Raw genomic sequence first — 23,663 nt, 5'->3', positions numbered from 1 at the left:
CATGAAAGTTTTCATTAAGTCTCTGGTTAAAAAGAGACTTTAAATACATACTTTAAAGAAATATTTTAATCAGTATTTCTTTTTTAGCAACTTAATGAAGCATGTGTTCTTGTAGTTTGATCAAGCATACATTCTTATGGTTTGAGCCAGTCTTAATCTAGGGCTTGATAAATGACCAGTCCCCATCCAGATGCTTGTAAATTTTATCATTAGAAGGGAATACTGCACCTACTTCAAAGAAGGAGCAGTTGGCCTGGCCTTACAACAGACCAGAACTAGAAGCTGTCCTGTGAGATGCAGGCCGACAACAATTCAGAAAGGTCTTTGTTTCCCTGTAGGTACCAGTCAAGTCCTGAGTGATGTGAGGGCCCTGGGTTTGCCCCCCACGCCCCCATCCCAGACTTGGTTAAGCCAGAAAGCAGCCCAACTGCTGTGTGTTGGCATTAGCAACTAAACAAAGGAGAAAGTAATATTGGTATGAGCAACTAAACAAATAACAACATTTATCTTAAATACATGAAATATTGGTAGCTGACGAGAAGCATACTTAATTGGATGAGTCATCTGTCTAGCATGGCTGGTATGTGAGTGTTGATTCCCCTTCTGTGCTAGAGACGGCCCTCTCTAGCTGATCAGGTTGGGGCTCAGAAATAGCCTCCCACCCCCCCTAAAAAAGGAGAGCTCTGAGTTCACGAGGGAAGAAGCCAGGGAAAGGGAGGAGGGGATCGAGTGAGAGAGAAGGCATGAGATGTTGTGAGAGGTTTTGTGAGATGAGCTGCACTATGAGGGATGAAAGGCGCAAAGCTGTCCGTGTTTCCTTTGAAGGAAGGGTTGGAGGTGATATACCTTCCTCCGGTGGCCACTAGGTGGTAGCATTGGCCTAGGTCAGCTTGAAGACTCAGGTAGCCGCCACCTGTGGTTCCTGTGGTTCCTGTCTAAGGGTTTCTCACAGATTACTTTGTTTATGAATCAGGACCGCTTGCTTGCTTTCGTTCTCTTTTTAACTGGAACTTGCATTCTTGAGCTAGGGGGTCTAAGCTCTTGTATTTAAAGACAAAGGTATGACATAACCATAACACTTTCTTTTAAAATGATCAAAACGGAGTTGAGTTGCTTTCTAACTTTCTCTAACCGGGAAGCATGTGCTCCTTTTCCTTCTGACCCCAGGGCCCTGGGCTTGTGAAAGAACAAAGTTCCCTAGATTAGCGTGTAGGCCCTTAGGAAACAGAGTATCACCTCTTCCCCATCTCGGGCTCCAGGGCAAATGAGGAGCCCAGAGTGGGGGTGGTAGAGGCCTCGTTGTGCAACTCTGAGCACAAGGCCCCGGTGACTCACACGCCCCGGGCGTGGCAGTCTGTGGTCAAGTGTGCACTGTGCTGCTGACTCTGGGTCCAGTGGGCGTGTAGAGCGGCTCAAATCTACGGCAACCCTCTTAACTTGAGCAAGTTGTCTTTATTAAAGCAAAGAGAATGTTAAGAAACGGAACATTTATCCATTGGTAAGGTCTTTGAAATCAGGATGGCCTACAAAATTGAGAATCTACAGTCAGCACCTGATGGCATTAGATGGTCAGCATTGGTAATCAGATCCCTTTTTAGTGAGCACCTACTATGTGTCCCACCTTGTGTAGGCACGTCACCCGTGCTAACCCTCATGCTCACCAGACTTACTGGACTCCTCGTGTGTGCAGAGAGAGATGTTGCCTCTTTCTACGTTTTGCAAGTATAATCTTTGATAAAACTATAGTAGAACCGCTGTTATAGTGCAAAACATTCTAAAACCCTAATTATTTGATTAAACACACACACACACACACACACAAACACACACAGAACACGCTTAGCTTCCGTATTGTAAAATGCATCAGCTGCAGCTGTAATCATTTGTGGTTGAAGAGGCCAGACTGTTCCTGGTTGGGTTGTGGCTTTGTTTAGAATTAAGAGGCTTATAAAGGAAGCCATAGAAACCTCGAGTTCTCCAATTGCTGTGGTACAGGAAACGAGGCAGTTAGTCAGTATCCATTGTCCTGACTCAATTGTTTAAGATATCATTTCAAGACAGCCTGAAAACACTTCATGGCTTGATTACGTGTTTATTCAGCATCAGGCTTCCTCTTATCAAGGTTTGCTTGAGGAACAATCGTGGGACAGACATTTCTGCAAGTTTCGTGAAAGGCTATTTATGACGTTGTCATTAGGTTCCGAGCCCTTTATGTAGCAGACGGATGTGAGCAGGGAAGAGTATGTCTCTCCTGGGGTGCTGGTCCACTATATTTTGTCAGCTGGCTACATGAGCGTGCCAGGCAGTGCCATGAGCCGTGGTTATGTTCACAGGCCCTATCGGTGCCCACGCTGATGCTCGCGACACGGAGCCACCCAGCTGAGGAGCAGTTTGAAAAATCAGCGCCTGCGGGTGGTGCTTCAGCCCATGTGACATTTGTATGGTGGCACCTATTTGAAATCGCCTTTGGTTTTTTTCTGTCCAGAGTCATGGTGTGATCAGCTCTGTTGTAGCTGTTCTGAGGAGCTGCCTGACTCTCACAGGTGCCCCCACAGTGAAGGGCTCAGATTCTGCGGGGCTTATATTCTAAGTCTGACCATTCGAAGCAATCCCTGAGATGGCCCTGAAAACCTACACCCATAGCCCTTGTCTGCCTGGCCCTTCCTTTGAGAGCTTTCCAATGGGAATGTCATTCTGTGCCACATCCCAGGATTCTGAATCACCGTGTATGGGTGGGGCCAGAACAGGCATTTTTCTTAAAAGCTTCCCAGGTGACAGATATACACCTCCCACTAATGCTTCTATTGTATCATAAAAATAAAAAAAAATCGGAACCCACCTGAAATTCTTAGACAAGAACTAAACAATAAATTTGACATTTTAAACTCAGTATGGTTCAAGCATTGTGGAACACATTTGTTGTCTTTTGATAACTTTTGGTATTACTCAGAAAGTGTGTCCCTGCTTCTGATGACATTTTCATTGGAAATGGCAAGGTGGAGGTGGTGGGGGTGGGTGGAATTTAAGTTACTGAACAAGCTTCCTTCCACTGCTGGTCCCAGGCATTTTTGCTTTATTAATATGAGATTCCCTATTCCTATCTACAGGAGAATGGAGGTTCATCTAGAGCTCCTTAAACAGGCTAGGGGAACACATGCACCCCGGTCTCCTGGATTTATCTTCTTTTCGGCTTTCATGTCCCTGTGTTTCTGCTTCCTGCAGCCAAGCGGTGCCTCTGTGGCTCCCTGAGGCTTGATTCTCAGGCTCCCTCCTGCCTTGTCCTCACCCTCCCTTGCTGCGGATTCCCAGCCCTGGCCCTGCCCTGCCATTTGGTGCTGCTTTTCCGGTTATCTGTGACTTGCCCCTCACCATGTGGACGCTTGATCAGCAGCTTCAGCATCACAGGGGAGACCGAGAAATGCAGACTCGGGGGCCTCACCCAGACCTACTTGAATGCAAGTCTGTATCTTCAAATCCCCTAGCCATCTGTGTGCACGTTACGGTTTGAGGAGCACTCGTCTACGAGCCAGCCCCATGCTGCATTGTAATTGAAGCCCCACTTATCCCATCCTTCTTCCTGCCTGCTCCTACTAACCTGTTTGTCTGCCAGGCTGTACTGCTGTTTTTCTAGACCATAAATCTTGGCTTCATTTTTTCTTTTCATTTTGACTTTTGTTCATTGATGCAGAAGTTCATTGACTGCCTCCCAGAGCTAGATGTTGGAGATGCAGTGAGCAAAAGCAGACCCGGTTCCTACCCTCCTAAAGCCTAGTGTCTAGTGGGAGAGGCTGGTATTAAATAGTTACATCATCAGTTATAAATGTGGCATTATGATCACCGTAGAGGACAGCCTGTAACACAAGTGAGTGGTGAGGGACGCTGGGAAGGCTCCCCGAGGAAGTGAGGAAGTGTTGCTTGTGCCGAGTGGTGAGGTGTGAAGAGGAGTTAATCATTTGAGAAGCAGGAAGTTTCCCAGGCAGAAGGAGCAGCGTGTGCAAAGGCCCAGTTCATTAGAGAAAGTTTGCAGAGAATTAATAAAAGAGAACGTTGAAAATTGCTCTCAAGTCCTTCATCGTTATCTGCTCTTCTGCCCAACCTTGTCAAATTTACACTTCTCTATTACCTAAGCTGAGGAGCTGGCCGAGGCCCTTGGTCCTGCCTATCTCATGGGACCATGTGCTCAGTTCCTTACTTTTCCAGGCTATGAATCTACCACCCCACAATTGCATTCACCAGTGAAACCACTTTGCTAGTTCCCTGAATATACCATGGTCACATTCTAGCTGGCCCTCTAATTACTTCTTCATACCTGTATTCTTAAGTAAACTTGATATTAAAATATACATAAAGGTGCACAGATAATAAATGTAGAGCTTGATGAATTTTCACAAAATGAATACACCAGTGTCATTAGCACTAAGATCAAGAAATAGAATATTATTAGCCTCCCAGAAGACCCTGTGCCCCCTTAGTTCCTATACCCAAAGGTAACCACCATCCTGTTCTCTATAGCCATTGACTAGTTTTTATACTTTATGTAACCATGTTCATGCTGTAGGTAATCTGTTGTCTAGCTGCTTTTTCTCAGCATAATGTTAGAGGAATTCATTCATCTGTGTGTAACCATAGTTTCTTTATTTCCTTTGTTGTATAGTCATGCATGGTATGACAACAATTTATCCATTCTCTATTGTTAAGCATTTGGATCTTTTCCAGTTTGGGGCTATTATGAAGATTCTTGTACCTATCTTTTAGTGAAATTAAAGGTACATTTTTCTGTTGGGAATACACCTAGAAGTAGAATTGTTATGTCACAGAATACGAAGTCTAACAATTATGTTCACGAACTTGTTGCAACCATGTTACTAACCTTTTTTGATACCAGAGGGATTGTTCATTATGAATTTGTACCAACTGGACAAACAGTTAACCAAGTTTACTATTTGGAAGTGCTGGAAAGGCTGCGTGAAAAAGATAGATGTTCTGAACTTTTCACCAACAATTCATGGCTTTTGCATCACGACAATGCACCAGCTCACATGGCACTGTCTGTGAGGGAGTTTTTAGCCAGTAAACAAATAATTATTGGAACACCCTCCCTACTCACCTTATCTGACCCCCAATGACTTCTTTCTTTACCCGAAGATAAAGGAAGACATTTTGATGACATTCAGGACATCAAGTGTAATAAGACGACAGCTCTGATCGCCATTCCAGAAAGAGTTCCAAAATTGCTTTGGAGGGTGAACTAGGCACTGGTGTGGGTGCATAGCTTCCCAAGGGGAGTACTTTGAAGGTGACCATAGTGATATTCAGGATCGAGGGATGTGGCACTTTTTCTAGGATGAGTTTGCGAACTTGTCAGACCTTGAATACATATGTTCAGCTTTAGCAAGTAACAAACAGTATACTTACTAGCAGTGCATGAGAGTTCCAGGTACCCCATATCCTGAGCAACACTTGGTTTTGTCAGGTTTCACTGTAGCCATTCTGGTGGGTATGTGGTACTGTTGTTTTGTGGTTTTAATTTGCGTTTCTTTGACGACTAATATGGTTCCCATATTCTAACAGGTTGTTTGTTCTCTTACTGATTCATAGAAGCGCTTTATATATTTATAAATGTATATGTATTGCAGATATTTCTGTGGGTTGTCTTTTATTCTTTTAAATAGTGTCTTTTAATGAACAGAAGTTCTATGTAGTCTAATTTATCAATAAATGTCTTCATCTTTTAAATCAGTTTTACGCCACATTTAGTTCTGTAAAACCTTAGGGGTAGGATACACAAATACACAAAATAGTAAAATAAAAAAATTAAAAGCTGGGAAATATATATAAATTAGAAGATTTAGACCAGGAAGATAATAAAATACAAACAAGCCATGTAATTTGATGAACATATTATAACTGAACAGTAAATTTTGCTTAGAGCTTAGAATTCAAAACTCAAAACAGAAACATGGTCTGTTATCTAGTTCTCATTATCTGTGAGATCCTCAGACAGTACTGTGAAGATCAAAGCAGACAGGTAAAGTGGTAGGTAGGCTATGAAGTGTGTTCATATGTAACTGGCAGTTTGCATATCAGACAGCTAACAGGTCTATCTTCTGTTACAGCTTATTCAACGATAGTTATGACCTCCCGATTACGTGCGTTGGGTGGAAGAATTAATAACATACGCACCTCAGAATTACCCAAAGAGAAAACTCGATCGGAAGTCGTCTGCAGCATCCGCTTTTTAGATGGCTTGGTACAGACTTTTAAAGTTAATGTAAGTTCTCCAAATTTAATTTTTTCTGAGTTCATGCCTCTAAGACATAACTTTCCTTTTGGTTTTTAAGATGAAACAATTATTTTAAAATTAAAGCTTGAGATCGCAGACCTTGTACGTTGAGATTGGAATGGAAATACCCTTAAAAGCTTTGTCTATGTTCTCGCCTCACCCGGAGTGTCCTTTTTCCTCTCGTTTGTGATGTGAACTTGTGTGATTCTTAGATGTTACTTCCGTTCAGTCTGTGTCAGCTTCCTGAGCTAGTTCTCCAATAATGGTGCCTTTATATGCTTTGTTAGAGTCCATATCACATTGCATTAACAGTAATTGTAATTTTTAGGTTATATGTTGCTCTTTAACTGTGAGCTCCTGGAGGACAGGACGTGTCGTTTCCCCTGTGCCTGGCACAGGGCTGGGCACACAGCAGGTGCTCATTAAATGTGCACGTGGGTGGGTCCCAGCTGGAGGGTAGTGAGACGGTTAGCCTACAGGTGGCAGGGCTCAGGGAGGGCCTGGCTTCTGGAGAAGCTTCAAGTCCATGGCAGAGGCAGGGTTAGGAATGAGGTCTCCAGTGTCCTAGTCCAGCAGTAAGAGGCTTAAACAGCGGCAGTCCCTGCTGCCCCACCCCACCCCAGTTACCACGTGGCCTCAGGATCTGCCTGTCCCATCCTCTGGCCAGCCCTAAAGGGGTCAACCCCAGCTCTGGGCTGGCTGCCAGCATCTGCCAGTCTGGAAAATTCAATGTGCAAAGAAAGGTGTCAGAGAAGATGGGGGGATGAGAGAATAATGCAGACGAGGGGGTGATAAAGGGCCATAGAATTTAAAGGATAACAAAAACTGACCCCTGCGTCTCCTGCCCCACCCATACGTTTGCTTCCTGCTGAGCCCAGGTCACTGTGGACCTTGATGGCTGGGCAGGCCAGGGGAGAGAGCAGTTTGCATACAGCCACAGAGTGGAGGATGCTGTCTCTCCTTCCCAGTCCAGGGATAGGACCATTCATTGCCAGGTGCCTTGGTCGGGGGCACCTGCCTTCAGGGGACAAGATGCGGCCAACCACTAAGCACGTGGGAGTTTGGGCCCCACGCCTGGCAGAGTGGAAATGGACGGTAGAGACAGACATTCCTCAACTTTTTCCCAACCCTCCGTCCACTTCCACAGCTACCCAGGACTGCTCCCTAAGGTCAGGGCCCTGTTCTTTTGTGGGTGGGCAGCATTGTTGTAGAAGGACAAACCCCAGCAAGGGAATGTAATTGTCTGGTTAGGTGTGTCTAGAGCCTAAATAACACAGACTCGTGACCTACTTCTCAAGCCAGTGTGGGGAAAACCACCCTCTAGGGCAGCGCTGTCCAGAACTTGCTGCAGTGCTGGGAAATGCTCTATATCTGCACTAGCCAGTGCAGGAGCCATCAGCCACATGTGGCTGCTGACCACTTGAAATGTGGCTAGTACACTGGAAGAACTAAATTTATTTTATTTTTTAATTAATTAAAATTTAAACAGTCTTTTATGGCTCACTGCCCCCACTCTTTGCAGCACAGCCCTTGTAAGTATTTCTTAGAGTGCATCAAAACCCTCTAGATCAGTGGTTCTCAACCTGTGGGTCGCGACCCCTTTGGGTCGCCTAAGACCATCGGAAAACAAAAAGATATTTACATTACGATTCATAACAGTAGCAAAATTACAGTTATAGAGTAGCAACGAAAATAATTTTATGGTTGGGGGTCACCACAACATGAGGAACTGTATTAAGGGGTCGCGGCATTAGGAAGGTTGAGAACCGCTGCTCCAGATGCATGTGAGAAATAGACATCCTTTGTCCTACCTGGGTATTTTGAAACATACTCTCTGTGGCCTGACAATCTGCATTTTAATGGCTCCGCATGCAATCTCGATGCACATTGCAGTTTGGAGAACCACTGATTTAGGGACTTTTTGTTAAGGTTATACATAGTTCCCTCAAAAGGCAACAGCTTTGGTTCACTGAGCTTTGTCCTATATCCTAATACCTCTCTAACATTGTTATCTGTAGGATTTTGTTACTGAACCAGCTTTGCAAAGGGCACAAACCTTTCTTCCAGATGTTGTAAACTGACAGCTTAGTTTATATCTGACTCCTTTGCTGAAACGTATGTCGTCAGCCTGGAGTTATTCTTCAGCTGTATATCTTCCTCCTGACAAGAATATGAATGTTTATTTAACAAATGTTTACTGAGCACCTACTATGTGCCAGGCTTTGTTCTGGGTACAAATAATACAGCAGTGAACAAAATAGAGCAACATCCCTGCCCTTACAAAGCTTACTTCCTAGAAGAGGAAATGGACCATAAGCAAATGTATACCATGTCAGTGGTGTTATATGCTTAGAAGAAAAATAAAGCTAGATGCAGAGTGCCAGGAAAGGACAGGGGTGGGGTTGTCATTTTACAGAAGTGATCAGGGAAGACATCATCTAAAGGAAGTGAGGGAAAGAACCCTGTAGTTCCCCGGAGGACACACATTCCAGGTAGAAGAAACAGCAGTGCAAAGGCCCCGAGGCAGAGTCCCGGTTAGTGTGGTTACAGGACAGCATGGAAGGCAGTGTGTCTGGGGTGGAATGAGCAAGGAGGAGAAGAGCAAGAGATAAGGTCAGAGGATTAACAGGTGTCAAGGTGGGGATGTGTAGAGCCTTGTAGGCCATTCTGAGGGCACTGACTGACTCTGAGTGAGGCACAAAGCATTGGTAGTTTGGGCACAGACCCGACATGATCTGACTCAGGCATCACTCTGGACGCTCTGTCGACAGTAGACTGGGGCCAAGGGCTAAGAGACTATCATAACAATCCAGGGGAGAGATGATAACTGGATAGTGTGGTCGTGTGGAGGGGGCTGAGTAAGCCAAGCCTGCAAGTATTTTGAAGGGGCAGCAAATGGGATTTGCTGATAGATGGAATTTCAGACGTGGAAGAAGCTCTAAGTGACTCAAGTTTTTGGCCTGAGCGATCGGCAGACAGAGTTGCAATTTATGGAGATGGGAAAGTCTGCGAGAGGAGAAGTAACCAGTTCTGTTTTGGACGTGTTGAATTTGAGATGCCTGTTACCTACGTAGAAACGTAGAAATGGTATTAGATATACAAGTCGGGAGTTGAAGAGAAGGTCTAGGTTGGGATACGCATGTGGGTGTTACCAGGGTAGAGATGGTATTTCAAGCTGTGAAACTGGATGAGAGCACCTGAGAAGTGAGTAGACAAAAGACAACCCAGATGTGGTATTTAATGGTGGGAGAGATGAGGAACAAGCATGAAACGGGATGCAGGAGGGCTGTCCAGGGAGGGAAGGGGACCAAGAGCGAGAGCCTGGGGGTCCCAGGTGAGCGTGTGTTTTAAGGAGGAGTGCTGAGCCTTGTAAACCGGAACAAGGTGAGCACCCACCCAGAGTGACAGTCGTACACAGCCTCAGGGCAGAGCCTGGCGTCCAGCGGGCACCCAGTCATTGGGTTGGGAGTATCTTTCTTACTGTCATGCTGCTGCCTGTGCTGCTTCCAGTGCTGCTTCCTTGTTTCCAGCAACCTGGTCAAAACTAACTCACATTGAACTTGAATTTGAGGGCCTGGTAGCAACTTTGAACCTCCGTTGCTTTATATTTTTCTACTCATGGGGATTGTTTGCACTGCCTCATTCAGACGCTTTAGCCTGGACTGTGTTTTGACCAGGAACAGGCATCACCAGAGAAGCTGGCCTGCACATCAGGTGTCCTTAGCCCAGCCCAGGGAGCAAGCCAGTCACTAACAGTGACCTGGTTTAGCAAAGGTGGCCTCTTACAGGGTGAGGACTGGGTGGGAGGCTTGTGCTTATTATAAATGCGTCCTTTATTATATTTCAATTTCTTTTGAGAACTGGGTGAGTTGTGCAGAGTAGATACTGGAATGGGTGAGTTATGCACTCTGAGAAGGGAGATGCAGAGTAGCGGGAACGTGCAGGCATTGGCATTAGACGGGCCTGAGTCAGGCTGATGGCACAAGGCACGGAGCTTCCCAGGGCCCCTGTTTGCTCCTCAGCAAAGCGGATGGTGATGTCGACTTTGCAAAGTTGCCACAGAGATGAGGGATCATGTATGAAAAGTGCATATAGTACCCTGTCTGGCTCCTGGTAGATATTTAATAGATTATAAGTGTTAATATATATTAAGTATAACATCATATAAATAATGTCAACAAGGGGAGCAGATAGCTATGGCCAAGAGAGTATGTCATAATTTAGAGGGAGAGTATCTCATAATTCAGAATACGTGGACCGGATCATCTTGTCCACACTGTCACGATTCTTCTGTGATGGCGATGTCCTGGGCAGAGGAGGTAGGAGGTACAGGGCCCGTAGGCAGGAAAAGGGGATGTGTTCGGGAAATGGCCTGTCTCGTGTTCCCACACTTCAGACTAGATAATATGGGACCATGTCAAAGGAGAGGCTGCAGGAGGGGCCTGACAGTTACCTAATGTCCTTCTCCTGGTCACTGTGACCTATTTTCAGGTACATTGTCTGCACTCAGAAAAAGAGCTGCCTTTCCTTGTTCTATATGTGGCCTGTTTCTCATTCATATTGTCCTTAAGTTAAATGGTTTGGTTCAAAGGGTTCCTGGGAAGTCAGCCTGTTAAAGTAGCACTTGGATTTCCCAAGCACAGCGCGCTGTTTCCCACCCCGCTGCCTTTGTGTCTGCTTGCAATGGCTTTTCTTAGCTCCTGCCACTGGAGGAAGGGGTGTCACTCAGCCCTGTCATCCTCCCAGACCCAGGTCGGGGGCTGTCTCCACTTGTCCCCAGGTTGAGTTGGCCATTTGTGTTTACTGTACCCTGAGCACGTTTCCCGGCACTTGACAGCATTTGACACACTGTTGCTGCTTCCGCGGCTGGCCTCTCTGGGAGGACAGGAAGGCACGCTTATTATGGCTCTGTCCCCGTTCCCAGCAGCGTGCCTGCTCCATCAGCTCTGAGTGGTGAAGGTGGCTGAGTCCTGCTCTGGATGTGAAGTGTGGTTGAAAGTCCCCACTGGCTTCTCACTTCAGATGACGAGGAGCAGTGAGGCAGATAATCCCCCAGGGTGTCACATGCTAAGTCACTCTGAGGATATTTTGGGTGGCATTTGAGTGTTCTCAGCCCTCTTCCTTCATGTGGCTATTAGAGAGGTTTTTTTTTCTTCCCTGTGTGCCCTTCCATGGTTCCCAAGGAGCCAACAGAAACCCACGTGGGGTTAGCATCGTGCTGTGCATAACCCACGGGCAGTCACGGTATTTGCTCTCACTGTCATATCTGAGTTTCCCAATTTAGACATCATCACTTGGGAATCTCAGCTAAGGGGAAGGAAGTCTTAGAAAATTAAATGAAACTATACTGTTTTGAGTCATATTGATGTCGTTTTTCTTAGTCCTGCTTCCCATATGTACCATGTGGCTCCTTAACTTAAAATTTATCAACGTGTTTCTTACTGTGGTATATGTGTGCGCATAAAATCTCCATGAATGTTTTAACTCCTTTTCCCCTACAATAAAGACTTGAATTGCCAGTTATTAATTCATTTTAAAATTTGGCTCACTCGACATTTTTTTTTTTCTTTTCTAGAAGCAAGATACCGGTCAAGTTCTTCTGGATATGGCATACAACCATCTGGGCGTAACCGAAAAGGAATATTTTGGTTTGCAGCATGGCGATGAATCCGTGGACTCTTCCGTGAGTACCGCCCCTGTAAGACGTGCTGGACTCCTGCACAGTTTGGTTTTACATCTTATGTTTTCTTACCCAACAGAGATGGCTGGAGTCAAACAAGCCCATCAGGAAGCAGTTGAAAGGTGGGTGTGACCTCGTTTCAGCTGAACCCTGGGCGTTAGTGTATGTATCATGGCCCGTTTCTCTTCTCTGATCGCCACTGTGCCTATAACATTGGGTACCTGGACTCGAGGTGGTTCAGGTGACGTGAGGGAGCCGACCTCTCCCTGTCTGATTTCTAAATGAGCAGAGATGCTTCCAGACCAGCCCCCAAGGGTCCTCACCAGCTGTTAGCAAGAAAGGGAAAGGTGAAAGAAGGCAGCCAAGAGCTGGGGAACCCACTTTCTTTTTACGAGGTCAGAAGGATGGCCTTTCGTAGCCCAGCGTGAGAGGGTGGGAGAGAGAGACGGACACACACACACCTCTAGTCCTTTCCAGCAGCACAATTCCAATCACTAGGTAGGTGATATCACACATATAACGTACAGCTCATCAACCATCAGTCCCAGGACAGGTTAACCGCAGTGAGGTGGCCTTTCTAGCCACATCTCACCCCACCTTCCGCCCGGGTCTGTTCTCAGCCTGGTTTTCCAATGTCACAGCCTTTCCCCCCTTTATGCATTTTATGCCCCATACAAACCTGGTTGACCTGCTGGGCCGCACATATTCCTCTGTGCCTTCCCCCATTCTGTTCCCTCTGTTGGGAGTGCTTTGCCCCCCTCCCGCTTCCTTATAGCCACACCTTGCTGTTCTTCAGAGTCACTCAGATCCCACCTCCTCCCCTGCTGGCAGCCGCGACACCCTCCCCCTCCCTTACATTTACCATCATCTTCTCTGTGCCTTGGAACACTGTCCCCTTCATCTTATAGTTTTCTGCCTGTCTTTCTCAAGGAGCTTGCAGTTTTGCACAGTGAGGGCCCTTGTCACATCCTCTCTGCACTCTTCACAGTGCCCTCCCCACAGGAGGTAGCCAGTGAGTGGCCGAGGGGTGAGGACAGGTGGATTTGTACACAAAAATGTGCACACACATATGCCACATCCCCAGTCCTCAGACGGGAAGGAGTGGAGACACATCGCCCTGGCCCTGAGCCCATGGCTGCTCTCCCCTGGAGCCAGAGCCTCAGATCCGTACCTCCCATGAGTTGTGTCCTTGGCATTCAGAAATGCCCATGGGGAGCCACAGAGCTGTTATGCAGATAACTGCTTGTCCCCCTTTGAATTCACAGAGGGGTAAGTGCACACAGCATGGATAGGTGTCATTCATTCTCTTACCAACTCATTCATTCAGCCCTGAGCTCAGACTTGGGCAAGACCCTGGGCTCAACTCTGGGAATCTGGTGCAGATAAGATTTGGACCCTGCCCTCAAGGAGCTCACAACCAAGTGTGGGGACATTGAAAAGGGGAGAGAGGGGACTAGGATAGCTCTGAGCACATGACAGGATGCCCTGGGTGCACGGAGGAGGACAAGAAAGACGTGGAGGCATGCCTGAGACACACAGTGACAACTTACAGGGAGGGGCGGGGAGTCGAAAGGGCATCCCAGGGCAATGGGAGGACCTAGCTATCCCCTGATGTAGGTGGTCAGCCAGCACCCAGAGGTACAGCACCACCCACTCTGGTTCCCAGACACCTGTTCAGAAGTACATTCATAGGTGCACACACACCAATCAAAGTCTTTGACACAAGCCAGAGAAAGACAAGGTATTAAAGAGAGCGGGAAGTGAGGCCCAGGATGAAGTAAGGCAGCAGGATGGCTTGAGTTTCAGAGAGCAAGAAGTGCTGGGCACTTAGGGCCAGTGAATATTTACCGAGTAATGGAGAGTGGGGTGAAATTGACATGAAGATGGGCACGGATCTTAGCAACACAATCTAATCTGCTGCTGCTGCCATACCTAGCAAAAGAAACGGGCTAATTTTATCCATACAAGCGGATTGACTCTTGGGATTGTTGCATAAAGCCATATTTGCATGTGTTAATTATGTAATATTTGCTAGTATATTAATCACTTTTGGAATTCACTTTGCATTAAAAGCATAACATGTTTTCCAGTGTAAAAATGATGTTGAAATGTGGCATAGCAGAATCAGAAACCCCTGTGCTAAAATTCTTGGTTTTGTCATCAGCTAGGTGACCTAAGGCAGGTCACTTACATCTCTAAGCCTGTTGGCTTATCTGTAAAAGGGTGCTATCAGTAGCAGCCTAGCCTACTTATAGTCCTGGCAGTGTTTAAATTCAAGAAAGTACGTGAAAATGTTTGAAAAGTTTAAAATCGCTGTATATGTGAGATAGTGTTTCTTTGTAAGGTTTGTGTAACCTGCTGATGTAAGGATTTTTTAAATTCCTGATACAGATAACGGAGTGCACTGTTTGAACGTATCCTGAAGTTACACATGTAATAGGAAGTAGATAATACCTTATTCTATGCTGATGTTGCAAAAATATTTTACTTCCTGTAGAAGTGGAGATTTCTGAACAGTCAGTTAACTTAACGCACTCCTTTTTTGAAATGAATCCTTTTATTGATGGGAAAACCTGTGGTGTAGTGAAAAATGTGTCACTTATGGGAGAGTAGCAGCTTACATACATTGACTTTTTTTAAAGGGAAAATTTAATTTGTTTTTGAAAAATGTTGTAGGAGGTTTCCCCTGTACCCTGCATTTTCGAGTAAGATTTTTTATACCTGATCCCAACACACTGCAGCAAGAACAAACCAGGTAATAACATTTTTTTTTAAGTTTTCTATTTAGTATATAAAAATGAGTAACCTCTAAAAATGTACTCTTTATTTTATCACTGTGGCCAAATACTTTCATTTGGGTATAACTGCACCAACAATTACGATCCAAGTAAAAACTGGGGTGCACAGATTGAAATTTTAATCGGCTAATTAGGTGTCCGTGTTGGGCCTCCTGATTTGGGGCAGTTGCCAGCACGCGCCCACCCACCTCCGCCGGCCTCCCCCACCACCCCAGGGTCTCCTGCCTGTTGAGCTCCTGTGTTCAGAGAACACCATTTTCTACTAATACAGGCAGGGTTTGGAAGAGGAGTTTGTAAAGCAGTCATGCACGGATCAAGTAGCGCAGTATCTCTTCAGGACAACAAGAGGTGTCTGAACTGAGCCTTCTCTATCAGATCCCCCGCTGGTAGGAGCTGGGCCGGCTTCTCCCCGCAGTGAATCCGCAGGGGGCAGGCAACCTGTGGGCCAGATACATAGGAGTTGTTTACCCCTCAGGGCTTGGCACCTGGCCCCGGTTTTGTACTGGCACGGGAGTTTTCTGGGTGGGGAGCAGTGTTTGGAATGGAGGGGGCTGGTAAGGGAAAGTTGTCTCTGTTTGAACAGACACTATGCAAACTCAGCCATGCGTCTGCTTTCCCTCCCCCATGGCAACAGTTAAGCCCTGTTATTATTGATACTTTTGTTTTTCTTGGGGAGGGAGGCTCTTCCACCAGGAAAAAAGCAATGGATGCTCAGGAGTGTTGAACCCAATTTTGGCCCATTGTGGTGGTGAGACCACCATCGAGAAGGCGACTTTGACTCAGAGTGCTGTCTGGGATTTTCCTTTCTTTTTTTCGGTTGTAATCACATGATCACATTTGAACTTGCAGTATGTTTAAAGCCCAAATATTAGCCTGTTACTCTGTTTTGCCTTCTTGTGCCCACCTTCCCTCTACAATAGCAGATGCTGGAGATTTGACTGTTTGCCATGAAGTTAAATTCTAAGCCAGCTTAAGAGGTGTCTAGCGTGACTCATTGGGTAACCATGGGAAATGCGCACGGTGCTTTGAATTTTTCCCCAGAATGGCCATTTTCTCTGGTGGACTAAGGGGTAGCGTAGTAACACTCAACCTAGCAGGTCACTTCATAAGCCAGTGGACACAAAGTGGTGACATGGTCTATAAGAATATGTGTTTGAAGTGACCCGACCAAGGCCATTTCCTCAGGCTGTTACTAAATACCACGTTCTGTTCAAGGAATGCTTTAAAAATGGCAGGATGGATTATGTATATAATGTGTATATATACATATATATATATTATATATATATGTATGTGTGTATGTGTGTTATATATTATGTGTATGTAGATACACGTGTACTTGTGTGATTTTAACCAGTGAGTTTTTTAAATCACAACCTCACAGTAAAAATATATTTTGATTCACTATGCAGCACACAGGTATCCTATATAAATTACTGAAGCCAACATTTCTTAAAGCAATAGTAAATGCAAAATTACTCTGAAGTTTTCTGTTCCATTTCCTTTTAAAATTCCAGTTGTGGCCCATTAAATTGATCTTACTACCAACTGATAGGTTCCAACCCCAAGCTGCCTAAATTGTCACCCATCACCCCGTCTCCTCCCTGTGATGCCCTCCAAAGAAGGCAGCTGAGTGAAGGGACCACTAGGCCAGCCTCATCCAGGAGCCCCTCTCCAGCCCTTCTTACTCGTTGGGCACCCACTTCCATACCCCATGGGAAAGGAAAGAAGCCCCCTCCCTCTGGGAGCCAGCAGAGTCTTCCCACCCAGCCTCCCGACATTTGAGGGAAATGTGGGGAGTTCAGGATGGAGAGGAGACTGCTTTCAGATCTGCAACGGGCTGTCATGGGAGAGGGGGAATTAGATGTGCTCGGTGCTAGAATTGTGGCCGGTAGGTAGAGGCTGCAGGGGGCCAGGTTTTAGCTCAAGATGAGGAATGGACAAATTTTTGTTTTTACCTAACTCCCAGATAAAATTCGGTTTGTCTGTTTCTCCTAAAATTCCCTGGTTCAGAGCTGACACCCAGCCCCACCATCCATCTCCCATCTTAAGATGGGTGGCATCCCCAGTGTGGTGTAGAGTACAGCTGTCACCTCCTGGGATTGGGGCACCAGGCTTTTCTTCATGCAGCAGGAGCCATGGCAGCAGCCCCCCTGCGGCTCCTGTAGAGCTGGGCCAGGTTTCCACGTTAGTGAGTGTGTGTGTGTGTGTGTGTGTGTGTGTGTGTGTGTGTGTGTGAGAAAGAGAGTTTTGTCTTTTCTTTTTACTTAAATGAAGAGTTTTGCCTGTGTTCGTGGCACATCATATCTTATTAAGCCCTGGCTCTGTAGCCTGTCCAAAAGTTAAGTTTGCTTTTAGAAATTTAGCTCTTAAGAGTCAAAAAAGGAGTACAGAGGTAACATTTGTTGTTTTCTAAGGAGCCAGGCAAGGAGGCATTCATTGCTTTTTTTCTGTTTGAGGTTTTTTTTTTTAAGGAGGGCGCAGCTCACAGTGCCCTTTGGGGGGACAGAACCGGCAACCTTGGTGTTATCAGCACCACGCTCTAACCAAGCTAACTGGCAGCCCCCTGCTTTTTTTCTGAAGTTGAGCTCATGGATGGGGCACACTCTAGGAGTGATGGTTGCATTTCTGAGAAGAGGCACACCACGCATCTCTTCTAAATGTCTTTCCTTTATTCTAACTGCTAAAGAAATGTCTCCTTGATTGTGAGCCCCCACAGCTGCTGTTTCTGATAAATTTAGATCATTCTAAACAATTTCATTTACTGGCAGTCTCAAAATGAGGCTCCTTTCAAATTTCTAGGAGGCCTGCTAAGTTTGGGTCTCATTCCACTATTCTGATCTCTTTATGGTGATGTCATGGGGTTTACTCAGAAACTTTGCTGAATATGTGACAAAGTAGCATTTGATGAATGGTGATGTCCACGTTCATGTTCTCCTTTATATCCCTAGGAAGATACTCCGATTAGCTGGACTCGTCAATGAAAGCCCAGATTTACTACCGGCTTATCTCTAATTCTCTCCCTTCTCTCCTTTCTCTCAGTAGCATTGTAGGTTAAGAGAACACTTAATTCTGGTTGAATGTCAGCTTGGATAAACATAGAAACAAACTAGAAAGGACTGATTATGTTCTCGTAGGTGGAAAATATCGAGGTTTCAATATGGAATAAGCGTGAATCAGTAAATCTGTGTTACACTGTCTCTCAGTGCTGGTCTTCAACACATTAAGGGTAGTTGATGGTAATTATAGTCAAAGTAATAATAGCAGAGTTAGGAAATTGTTCCTAAGCTTTTCAGCCATTAGACGCATAAGAAATTTGTAGCATAGTCAGGTTTTTTTCATAGCATGAGTGTCCACGTTAAAATAAGACACAACTGACCTTCATGTAACCTATCTGAATATTTGTTTCCTCATCTGTAAAAATTGGACATAGTGGTACCTACCTCACAGAGTTATTATGAGGCTGAAATGAGGCAATAAGTTATAAAGTATCACACACACGCCCCAGAACTGTGCCGGTAGGAAGTTGTGATATCATGTGAAGCATTCATGACTCAAAACACCAGCGCCTTGACCTTTAAACATAAAAATTTGAAGGCATAATGAGATTGATTTGTTTAAATTGCCAAAATTATCTCTCCCCTGCCCCTGGGCGCTTGTGCTGTGTCTGTATTATATTTCAAGAAGTTTCCCTTTTGTCATCTTGGCCAGACACTGGAATGTCTATCCCATTTGAATCCAGGCTTTAAAAAAGAGTGGGAGCTAGCGGCCAAGTGTCAGCTTGTGTGCCGCATCCCTAAATATAATGCTCTCTAGGGCCCTTCCCGGCCTGCACTGCGCCGTGGATCACAGGATGATGAGGGGCCTGTGAGAACTTACGAGCTCTGCCTGCACATCAGGTCCTGAGTTTTGAAGGGACATCGCTCACAGAGAAGTGCAGAATCCAGCTTGGAGGCCTTGGCAGCCTGTAGTTGACTAATGTGTATGCTTTTGCTGGAGCACCCACAGTTCCTGGGACACAGGAAAAAACCCAGATGGGTGTTTGCACCCCAGCCAAGGAGATGTCTTCACAGACCCTCCTCCCTTCAGCAACTTCATGCAGAGGGTACGTGGGTGTGCAAATGTCGTGTTCAGAACAGCAGCCCCTCAGTGTGTGGGGGCTGCCTGTGCAGAACGCCTGTGGGTCCTGGTGCTTTTGGATACCCCAAGTCTGATGGGAGAGATCCAGGCTGAGGGCGGGGTGCTCACTGGCAGCGGTACCAGCTGATCCTGGGGAGGCTGCGTCACCCTGTCAATCCCTGCCCAGCCGTCCCTAGGAGAGCATGTGCTGGCACAAGGCTGGCTGGAGAGCGCCCCTGCCGATCAAGACGTAGGCAGCCACGTGAGCCACTGTTACTGAAGGAACAGGTTTGCAAAACACAAGATAGCCCCTGATGCTTTAGACAGAAATGTGCTTTTATGTATTTTGTTTTTCAAATGTACAGGTCTTGCCCTTGACTCATCAGCTTATTTATTTATTTATTTATTTATTCATTTATTTATTGTTGCTTATTTCAATTTGAGTATGATGAATTAATGAAAATAATTGTTTCATAGGCATTTGTATTTCTTACAACTGAAGACGGATATTTGTGAAGGAAGGTAATGAGAATTTCGCATTCTTCTTTCCTGTCCATTGCCAGATTAGCAAAATTCCTGGTTCTAATCGAATGAGCGTGCATTTCTGGTAACAATGTTCAATGTAAACAAAGAATGGATGTTGAAAGCTGTATCCTGTATGCCATTATGCTTTGGACGTCTGTGTTGAACTTGGTCTTGAGTTAGGGAGGCTAGGATTGCTGAGCCTCATTTTACCTTGTTTCAATTTGATGACAAAAGGCACAGTTATCTTTCTGGTAAAGACCTGAGAAACTTTAAAGGGAGGGCGGGGCCCAGAATGTAAGATGGACTTCCTTCAGGAAGGCAGATAGGCTACTTCAGGCCCACTCCCGAACCCCTTAGTACCTGTGGATGATTCATTTCCTGTCTGGGGTACTTTTTGCTCAAAGACATGATTTAGCACTTCTTGTGTATCAGGACCCTCTCTCTGGCTGGAAAGTATCTGTGAAATAGCTCAGGAAGGGAGACGAGATTCCAGGCCAGTGGGCCCTGAACCTCCCCCAAATCCTGAGTTTTCTCTTGGCTTATGAAAGAAAGTGCAGCAGGTAAACGGTGGCAACAGCCACATCCTTTCCCCATTCTCCTTGTCCCCTCTTTCCTGTCAGGTTAGCTCTACTAAGGAGGGTCTTCAGAATCCTGAGGTGTGCTTCCATTAGGAAGTCTGGTTGGGGAGGTGAGGCAAGACCCCATGAAGCCATGAGGACCGATAGGGGCCGTGGGGACCACAGTTGTCATAAGGTGTTAGGCGAAGGAGATGCTGGTGTGGGCTGGAAAGGTCTTTGTGGATTGCTGCAGTGAGCCAGGATTGGGGTTGGTAGACCAATGAGGTGTTGGATCTCCCTGGGCAGTGAGAAGACACCCCATCCCCCACAGTCCCAGTTGGAAACCACATGTTGGGAACTTACGGGAGAATAGGGAGAAAAGGCTCTTTGTGTCAAATTTAGATGTGAATCTTGTACCCAGCGGTTAGAGGAAGCTGTTGGAGGTTTCTAAGCAGAAAGGATGTAGCAAGAGCAGCATCTGCAAAGGAAGTGTCAGTGAACGAGGAAAAAGCTGCAAGAGCCTGAGGAGTTTGCGTCTAGATGGAAGGGAAGGTGCCGCCTATTGCAGACGTCCAGGCCAGAAATCTGGGGGCATGGCAGTGAAATCGGGCGAGGGGAAGGAGAAGCAGTTAGAAACAAGAGGCCTGTTGGGGAAAGCTTAGGCAGAACCTTTGACTAGTTAGCGGTCACAGAACTAGAGAAATTTTCTAATTTAGCTCATCCTCCCACTAAGGTAAAAACGAGTCCCTTCTCTAGCACAACCCACAGGCCTTTGGGCATCTGCTTGAGCGCTCCCAACGACGGGGAGCTCACCGTTTCCCGGGGCAGCGTTCTTACATGCCAGGGCGACTCTAGATTGAAATGACCCACCTCCCCACTCCTGCGTCCAGGCTGCCCTCTGGAACTTGTCACTCTCTCTCCCGCGCACTAATTTGTTTTTCTCACAAATATTTTTGCAAGCACCTGTTAAGAGACAGGCACTGTACTGTGCTGGTCCAATAAGGCCAGGCCCCTGCCTACTCCGGAGCCTTCAGGTCTGGCTTTCTAAATATTTCAAGTTGGCCATCTTCTTTTTTTCTTCTCCAAACAAACTACTCCTTGTCAGTTTTATCTGAATCGATAGAAATCTGTTGAGGGCCTCAGGTTTCCTGGCTTAAATCCCTGGCATCCTCGTCAGGTCCGCAAGCGGCTCTCACCACCTCCCAAGAGGAGAGGGCCTCCTGTTTCCAGATGCTTCTCCGGTGCTCAGCAGGGTGGCATCTGGCTCTTTGCAGCCATGGATCTTTTGACAGACTTGGTGGGTCTAGTCAGCGTTTCTCCTGGGTGTCACATGGTGTCCTGACTTGTTTGAACTGTCAGTGGTAGGCAGCACCCCAGGCATCACTCCATCCTGCTGAGATGGGTGATCTTGTCTAACAGATGGAGATCCTAAAGCCTGGAGAGAAAGAAAAGGGTCTGTCAGGAACATACGGCCCATTAGTGGCTGAGCTGAGAGTAGAATACAGGCTTTCAGTGTTCTTTAATTTGTATTTGGACTATTCTTTGGCAGTGTTTTTCTTTCTGACTTCTTCATAGGGTTGTTTCTTCTTCCATCTATACTGAACCCCCTTAGCCTCTCTCCTAAGTTATTCCCCAAATCCCATTCCTGTAGCAAGGACACTGGCTTAGATTTCACTGAACCCCATCTTGGTAGGAGACTGAGTGGCTGATGTTTGCTCTCCCCATGGACCCTCTGGGTCTCCAGATGAACGAATAGGTGGTAAGTATCCCCAGATGTATCTGCAAGCTTGGAGAGAGCATTTGGAAATCCTAGTCGGGGCCCCTCAGATAGGGAGGGCTGCCTGCATATGCAGCTACAGGACCCACACACAGTGCGGCAGGACAGAAAGGGCCAACCAGACTCGTCAGAGAGGTGGGGGTGGGTGACTCACTTCTTCAGAACTTCATGGGCTGCCATGGAAACCGCATGTTTTCTCCATTTCCCATGGCGTTGCTGGGAAGAATGCCTTTAAAATCTGTGTCTCCCCACCCTGCGGGCCCTCACTTCTGCTGCCGCTTTCAGCTCCTCCCCAATGCTTTCCTCCACCCTGCTCCCCGTCTGTTGGCGGGGCTCCTACGGAGTCCATGGAACCTGGGTTGAAGGGAGAAAAAGAAGCAATCAGAGGATTTGAAATGTGACCAAGACAGATGAATCCATTGGCAAAAAATAGGGTGTTTGTAGGGCAGTGAGCTTAAGAGGAAAGAAGAACGCGTCCGAGCTGGGTCCCTGGGTAGCTAGTGGATGACAGGAAAGCTGAGAGGTGGACAGCCCACTCTGCACAGATGGGCAGCTTCCAAAAAGCAAATAGAGGCAGGAATCTTAAGTCATTGTAATTTAATTAAGTAATTTAAATCTCATAGGAGTTTCAAAATCCAAAATGCTTTCCTGTTTCTCCCTTCTAAAAGGATGTCACCCTTCAAGAAAGTGGATAATCAAGAATCAAAGAGCCAGTAGACCTCGGGGATTTAGTTAGCCCACGAAAAGTCTCACATCTTTACTAGGAAGATACGAAGGCTGCCCATTGATCTAAGAGTACAATTTTCTCAGTTTTCTTCTTAGTGATATGAGCCTGGCCTTTCTTGACCAGCCAAAACCCTGGCCAACTTTAGACCTTCATGGTATATGTATTAATGTATATTATTTTAAACATGAAAAAGTTTTCTTAATTTTTAAAAAAATTTTAATGTTACATTTAAGATATCTTAACTGTTTGAGATTAAGTTGTGTCATGAAGTTGTCTTTGTTATGATTCATGATGTGTTTTAATGGTTAACTCAAGAAAGAAAATATAAATGATCAATGAGTGTTTCAGGCTGTTGGTTCCTGTGACTTTCCTAATATGTTTTTCTCCTGACAGGTTGACCTGCCCTCTTAGCTCAGCAGTGGTTCTAGCATCCTATGCGGTACAATGTAAGTCACAAAGGGAACGTTTTACAGATGGACAAATTGTTCTGACCGACGTTATTAAGAAAGTCACTGGCCTTTCCTGACTGTCTGAGTCGCTACCCCTCTTCCCCAGGAATCCTGTTGGGCAAGCATAGCTCTGGTCGTCCAGACAGTTCCACTCTCACCCTGACTTGCACTCTCCTTCAGTTCCAGGATGATGGATTAAGGAGGGTGGTGAAGGGGAAAAGATGAGCTGTGGTGTGAGGGTTTCTCCCAGGCTTTGCTCACACAATGGATTTGATCTCCATAACTAATCTTAATGGGGCAAATATTTCCACCAGTCACCTCTTACAGACCCCAAACCGAGACCCACCTAAGTAAGTTAATGGAATTGGCTATAGACCACTCCTGCTACTTGCTTGATGCTGCTGTAGGCACTGCTGGGATCTTAGGAATTTATCTTTAGAGCTTCCATAGAGCTAATGGGTTATATATACTGTACGTTAGTCTACAGCAGCACTGTTCAATAGAAATATGTGAGGTGCATATATAATTTTAAATTTTCTAGTAACCATATTAAAAAAGTAAAATGGAAACAGATGAGATTAGTTTTAATATATTTAAACTCAGTCTATCAAAAATATTAATAATGTAATTGATGTAAAAATGACTAATGAGGTATTTTACTTTTTTTTTTTTTATACTAAGTCTTTGAAAACCAGTCACATTTTACACTTAACAGCACATCTCAGTTTGCACTAGGCCACATTTCAAG

The 23,663-nt window shown here is 45.7% G+C and overlaps 1 protein-coding gene across 5 annotated transcripts in view; it reads left to right on the top strand.

Annotated features, from left to right (window-relative positions):
- The window catches only part of PTPN3 (protein tyrosine phosphatase non-receptor type 3), a 100,527-nt gene that overhangs the window by 23,499 nt on the left and 53,365 nt on the right, over window positions 1–23,663 (top strand). For 4 of the 5 annotated variants that reach the window (XM_019635852.1, XM_019635854.1, XM_019635855.1 and 1 more), the window contains 6 exons: window positions 6,117–6,271; window positions 11,859–11,966; window positions 12,043–12,085; window positions 14,640–14,718; window positions 19,358–19,402; window positions 22,860–22,912. In XM_019635852.1, coding sequence (XP_019491397.1) covers window positions 6,134–6,271; window positions 11,859–11,966; window positions 12,043–12,085; window positions 14,640–14,718; window positions 19,358–19,402; window positions 22,860–22,912 — 466 coding nt within the window. In that variant the 5' untranslated portion in view covers window positions 6,117–6,133. Of the gene's footprint in view, window positions 1–6,116; window positions 6,272–11,858; window positions 11,967–12,042; window positions 12,086–14,639; window positions 14,719–19,357; window positions 19,403–22,859; window positions 22,913–23,663 lie in introns of those variants that run through there. The other variant, XM_019635856.1, reaches the window with a different exon arrangement.

The sequence above is a fragment of the Hipposideros armiger genome, unplaced genomic scaffold, assembly GCF_001890085.2.
Source record: "Hipposideros armiger isolate ML-2016 unplaced genomic scaffold, ASM189008v1 scaffold_24, whole genome shotgun sequence".
Lineage (NCBI taxonomy): Eukaryota > Metazoa > Chordata > Mammalia > Chiroptera > Hipposideridae > Hipposideros > Hipposideros armiger.
This window is presented reverse-complemented; position numbering and strand designations above follow the sequence as displayed.